Source organism: Octopus bimaculoides, chromosome 13 (genome assembly GCF_001194135.2).
Source record: "Octopus bimaculoides isolate UCB-OBI-ISO-001 chromosome 13, ASM119413v2, whole genome shotgun sequence".
Lineage (NCBI taxonomy): Eukaryota > Metazoa > Mollusca > Cephalopoda > Octopoda > Octopodidae > Octopus > Octopus bimaculoides.
The window spans coordinates 63774158-63780840 of record NC_068993.1 but is presented as its reverse complement, the minus strand read 5'-3'; the positions used below and the strand labels follow the sequence as shown (position 1 = coordinate 63780840).

General features: G+C 36.8%; 1 protein-coding gene across 1 annotated transcript in view; it reads right to left on the bottom strand.

The window, feature by feature from the left end:
- The window catches only part of LOC106867777 (sulfate transporter), a 42212-nt gene that overhangs the window by 1117 nt on the left and 34412 nt on the right, over positions 1 to 6683 (bottom strand). Inside the window, exons 12-16 of the mRNA XM_014912761.2 lie at positions 3693 to 3788; positions 2547 to 2653; positions 1784 to 1853; positions 1272 to 1418; positions 870 to 1028 (exon numbers count right to left, since the gene is read on the bottom strand). Coding sequence (XP_014768247.2) covers positions 870 to 1028; positions 1272 to 1418; positions 1784 to 1853; positions 2547 to 2653; positions 3693 to 3788 — 579 coding nt within the window. The remainder of the gene's footprint in view (positions 1 to 869; positions 1029 to 1271; positions 1419 to 1783; positions 1854 to 2546; positions 2654 to 3692; positions 3789 to 6683) is intronic.

Here is a 6683-nt window from a genome sequence, read left to right as displayed (position 1 = left end):
ATAAGAGTGTTCCGATTGTAAGTCAAAGATTTTTGGATTATTTGTCTTTTTAAGATTGTCCAACTTTTTGACATTTACCTTTTTGCTGTAATATTCTTTTCTACTCAAGGCACAATGCCCGAAATTTTAGGGGTGGGGGCCAGTCGATTAGAACGACCTCAGTACGCAACTGGTACTTAATTTATCGACTCCGAAAGGATGAAAGGCAAAGTCAACTTCGGCGAAATTTGAACTCAGAACGTAAAGATAGACGAAATACCGCTAAGCATTTCGCCCGTCTAGCTAACGTTTCTTATTTCTTTACTACCTACAAGGGGCTACACACAGAGGGGACAAACAAGGACAGACAAACAGATTAAGTCGGTTATATCGACCCCGGGTATTTCGCCCGGTGTGCTAACGTTTTTGCCAGTTCGCCGCCTTTGTCTCGAGTGATATTATTGATCTGTATATTACTTACAGTGTAGGACCCTAATCTTTCTTTGAAGAAAGTATAATGGTGAACTGGACAATGCTCAACCGAAACAAACTCAAAGCATTCAAAATATTAAGGTACCGCTTGTTGTTTTTGTTCGTTTCTACTGGTTTCGATTTTCAGGTTCTAACCACGCTGAAGACAGAGAACAATGTGGAAACAAAACAAAGAAGAAGCTACGAGAGGAAGCCACAATCAGAATGCTCTACAGAGTTGCTTAACTTGCTAGAAACAGCAACCTAGGCACCCTCAAATAAAACGTTACAGCCGCATAAGGGCAAAAACACTAGATAACATAGTCCAGCGTTCCCTTGTTCACGTACAGCCGTCACGGAATAAACAACAACAATCAATCAATCAATGATAAGAAGATACAATATAGGAAGACAATTACCGTTTTCAGAATTTTTACTCCAACCGTGTCAACAAAGTTCACGCCGCTGACATCAACAATTATATAATTTATCGGAATGTTAACATTTAAATTATGTTCGTTTCTTTTTTCAATATCCATCTGATTGTTTGATTTGTTATTCTCTTCTTTTCCAAGAAGCTGAAAATTTGAAAACAAATATGAAATTATGAAATATTAACAAGCAAGTCACCAAGCAAAACATAGGTAAAAGCAAATATTTTAAAGAACGTAATTCGTCGTTCGAATTAACTAAAAAAAATCAGTTTTATGATTTATCAATGTGTGTGTGCGTGTTTGTGTGTGTGTGTGTGTGTGTGTGTGCGTGTGTGTGTGTGTATGTGCGTGCGCGACTGTGTATAGTGTTGCGGTTATAAAACTTACCGATTTTCTTTCCTTCTTAAGTCTCTTTAGAACTTTCTCTGGGTTTATTCCTGATGTTTCCTGCACCTGCTTGACAAAGATCTCGGCATTGGCGAAGTAAATCGAAGCATTATAATAGAGAATCTTTATTCCTGAATATTGTTTTGACTGAAAAAGAGGAACGAAACGCACTTCGTTAATTAGTTTCAATTAGTGTATACGCTACGTATGAATTTCACGTATAGTTTCTTTAATTGGGGACAACATTTGGTGAAGCAAGGAGTTCATACAATAGTTTCTCCACTTGGCAACGGTTCAATTTTATGTCATCTTTGATTCCCTTCCGCCAAAATTGCTGGCCTTGTCCCCAGAATTTGAAACTGATATTATTCTAGGGTATAATATTTAATCCTCTACTCACCCGATTCCTTGACCCACGGCTACCCCCTTGTAAATTCCCTAAATTATTACATGTAGTTTTGTTTTTATGCAATTGGATGAATTATAGGAAAGAAATATTTGGTCAAACTTACAATTTGATATTCACTCTCTGGCCGGAATACTTCACTTTCATCAATTTTACCGATTAACTTCAAATTGGTTCTGATGTATGGGAGAAAGAGGAATTTATTGAGGAAAAGAGCGAGATGGAGAGAGCTTTAAACTAATACAGAGAAAAACATAATAGACAAGAATGAAAATTAATTAAGAAATGCAAAACTAAAAGAGAAAGAGAGATTTGTGGCTGCGTTCGCTTTGAAATATATAACAAACAGGATATTGGAGCTTAAGGAGAGAGAAATTGAATGGGTACTGAGCAACTAGGTGAGAGGACAAAGGTTCGATTCTTGTTGCCAGCACTCTGTTATGGTTGTAGTCAACGCACTTATAAGTTCAATTGCTGAGTCCACCTACTTCTAAACAGATAATGTGTGTGGTGGTGACCATTGTGAATCTTGGCGTCGCTTTGGAGATATTGGAACTAAGAGTCAGGAAGTTAAACAAAACGAACAACAGCAAATACGAGAACAACGTCACATCTATATCAGGAGGACAGAAGACAATGCACTCGCTGATATATAAAAAGGCGGAATGGTTATGCCTAAAATTCTTTCGAGCGTAGCTCTGTTTGGTCAACGGATGATGAGGGGCAAACCAACAAGCAATAATAATCATGTATAAACTTTATCAAGGTGCCAAAGGCAAAACATATTAGATTTAAAATATTACGCGAAAGAATAAACTTAATTTCTCTAGGAAATAAATCTATTTATTCATTCGGTTATTCATACTCACCTCTGAGTCCGTATAACAACTGTAAAGACTGAAAAAACGATGCCGATTCCAAGACCAAAGTCCACGTGTAGAATGACCACGGATAGAAAGGTTATCAGCCAGATTGACTAATAAAAAAAAAAAAATGAAATGTCTAAACATTCAAGTTACGTCTTATTGAAATTCTGTATTGCAATTGTGATACGAAGTGCTTCGCAATATTACTGACCCTGTAGGTCGGCGAGCTGGCAGAAGCGCTAGCACGACGGACAAAATGCTTAGCGGCATTTCGTCTGTCTTTACGTTCCGAATTCAAATTCCGCCGAGGTCGACTTTGCCTTTCAGGATGGATAAATTAAGTACCAGTTGCATACTGGAGTCGATATAATGAATTTAACCTCTTCCCGGAATCGCCAGAATTTGAAACTATTATTAATGTCATTATTAGTATTGGGTTATGTGTCTGGATTTGTTAGTCTCACATAATGATTTATAACATAAGCACCGGACTACATGTTTTAGCAAGAAGGAATGACCTCCCCACTACATGACTGGTACTAATTCTATTTACCCCAGAAGTGCCACTGACGCAACCACTCACAAATGTAACTGGCTGCTGGTAAAGCAGATGTCGTGTGAGAAAAAACAACTGTGTGGAATCTGGTCTCTACTGAAGCTAACTAGATATAAAGTCTTCGCGAAGCTAAGAATGATCAATATTTGGATTATGTTACGGATGAAGTCGAAAACGCTGAATGCTTTAGCGAATGAAGCTGAGTTCGAGGAAATCAGGTAAATGGAGAACTAACTGTGTATGAAGCCTCTGCGAGTAAAACTGACCAGCAGGTGGAGCTAAATACTGAGGAAGCCGTAAGCAAACAAGTGAAGTTCCCCACGGATAAAACCCAGCACGATTTAATGAAATAACAGGGGAAGTCTACAGCGGGATAAGCTAATCAAGCTTGAAGCTAATTAGGTTTGAAACCAATCAAGAACGAATGAAGCCAACTGTAAGAGAATCGAACCACAGGTGAAGTCGACTGTGTAGAAAGCTGACATCAGATAAATACGTTGATGTTTAACAGCCAACGATTCTCCCTAGACACAAATAAATTTAGAAATGACTTATGGTTTTATTCAACAAAAGATACAAAAAGTAATACTAACAAAATCATACTTGGACAACCTCCATAACCGTTTCAGTTCGAGAACTTGGAGCAGCATGGTTCGTAAAGCTACCATAATTATAGCAGATAATGTACACTGTGGAAGAAAGAGGAAACAGTTAAGCAAAGATTATGGAAGGTGTGTAGAAAGAGGAGTAAGCAGATATTAAAAAAATAAATAACCATGATTAACTGATTAACCCTTTTACTGCAGAAATCAGACATTTCCACTCAAAATTACATTAGCCTTATCTAATTCATGTCGAGCCATGTCGAGTTTATTGAGGAAACGTGACTTACAGCAAATACCAGTTCTATATTTTGATAGATAATTCACATCATTACTGGAATAACCACGAAATTAAGTTTCACAGCTAAAGGGTTAAATAAATATTATTTAAGATAAATTAAGGAGAAATAAATATATATATATATAAGTATACGTATATGTGTGTGTGCAAGTGTATCTTGGGTGAGGTAACGAGATAAGCATCCTCCTCCTAAGTGCCTCTTAATTCATCCACTCGAAGCATTTATTTACCGACAGTGCTCTACAGCAAATAAGTAATAAGTTGAATCTGTGGTCAGAATACATGGGAAATGAATAAACGGAAAGAATGAATTTCGAATCCATCTACAAAAAGAAAAAAAAAGTATGTGTGTCAGTGATTATGTTCCATCAGTGGAATAAGTGTAGCAAAAACGGCGAAGAGAACAGGTTGCCTTTCACAGTGTCTTGCAATATTTTGTACCATTTACAAATGGTTTTTCTAAAGACAATATTAGCTGCAGTCACTTTTCTTCGTTGAAACCTCGAGCTTTTCGAGATCTTCGAATCATACATTTTTGAAGAGCGTATGTATGTATAAATATACATACATACATGCATACATACACTCATACACGTGTGCGTCTGTATGCATGTATGTATGCATGTACGAACGTGTGTGTGTATATGTCTGTATATGTGTGTATGTATGCATTATAGATGTATGTATGTACGTATGTGTGTGTATATATAGAAGGACAGATTGGTGGATATTTTGTAAATCTGTGTATACATGCGTGTGCGTGTATATATATGTGTGTATGTGTGTGTGTGCGCGCGCGCGTGTATTTCTATATATGTATTATGTATGATTGGAATCTACCGATGATTTAATTCATTGCTACTTGGAGTTTAATACAAGTACATGTACGATTGATCAGACAATATTTGATTTATAGATATACATACATACATACATACAGGTGTGTTGGGGTGTTGTCTGTATGTATTTATATCTGTCTGTCTGTATTTGTGTATCTGTGAATATAATTGAAATAAGAACGCCAGACAACATTTTTTTCTTACAATTTATAATATTGATCTTCTGTATTAAATTTCAAACAGTTCAAACGATATCTCGACATGAAAAATTGGTGTTTTCAAACTCTTAAAAATTTCAAAGAATAATCTCAAAGAAACTTCAAATCTAACAAAACATTAGACTTCCTCATAATGACATTTTGTCGCCACTAACAATGTCTCCATGCTCTGCTGTCTCTCTCTTTCTCTCGCTCCCTCCCTCCCCCATCTCTCTCTCTAACACAAACCAACTTCTACTTTAGCAAATCACCTCTTGTTAGGTTTTGAGTGCCACTCTACAACTCGAAGAGGTGGCCATGAGAGTTAACTGTAGAAAATGGTTTTATTGTTCATTTCCTCTTGCATTTCTACCTTTCTTTTTCTGTCTGTTTGTCTCCCTCTCTCCCCCTCTCTCTTTCTCTCTCTTTCCATTTCTTCCTACCCACCTCTGTCTCTCTCCCTCCGCCTCCCTCTTGTCATTGCTTTGCCAAGTAAAAACGTGAAACAATTCTTGAAATGCATTGTACGGGTGATATAGATTTACCGTTAAATATGTTCCAATGAAATTAGAGCAACGACAGACAGTAGGTTATTTTACAATATCTATTATCGATCTTCCATATAAAGAGATATTTTTAGCGGCAGAATGACATTCTGAGAGCATCTTAGCTTTCGTTATGTTTCAAGTATTTGATTATTCTTTGAAACTTTGAAAACTTTGTAAAAGCCATCATTTTTTTGTTATGATGAGATATCGTTTGAACTGCACACACACGCACAAAAGAAAAAGTAAAGCAAATTACTGTCTGGAGTTTTTATTTCATTTAAACATAATTAACTGTAAATCTATAATATTTGTACGGTGCATTTTACGTAATATTTCAAATACAATCGTATATACAGACACATAAATATGTATGTATGTATGTATGTATGTATGTGTGAGTACGTATGTATGTATATAAACAGACAGAGTAGGAGCGAGAGAGGTAAGTGTGTTTATTTATGTGCGTTTATGATGGCGTATATATGATATAGTCTGTTAAGAACACTATATCCTAACTTTAAGTTTCATACTTTACTAACAACAAGCGATAGTCAGATGTGTCTCTCACCTTTGACCTTTCATTCGTCTTAGTCGTTAGACTGTGGCACCACCTTGAAGAATTTTAGGCAAATGAATTCACTCGGTACTTTTTGGTGCCTGCTACTTAATTTGTCGCTCTTTTTTTTTTTGCCGATCATTAATTTACGGAGACGTGAACCTACCAACACCGGTTGTCAAACAGTGACGGAGCACAAAACAGAGAGCAACGCACATACACACACACATACTCACACACGCACACATACGCATATATACGACGGGCTTCTTTCAGTTTCCATCTACCAAGTCCACTCACAAGAATCTGGTAAAAGAGATTTGGCCAAGGTAGCACGCATTGGGACTGAACCTGGAAGTATGTGGTAGGAAAACAAATTTTATGATTACGCAACTACTCCTGCGCCTGTATATAGAAAATTCTTTAAAATATTGTGAAGGACATAACTTCATAAATAAACCCAGTTAGGGGTAAGCTGCTTCACATACACACACACACACACACACACACACACACACACACACACACACACACACACACA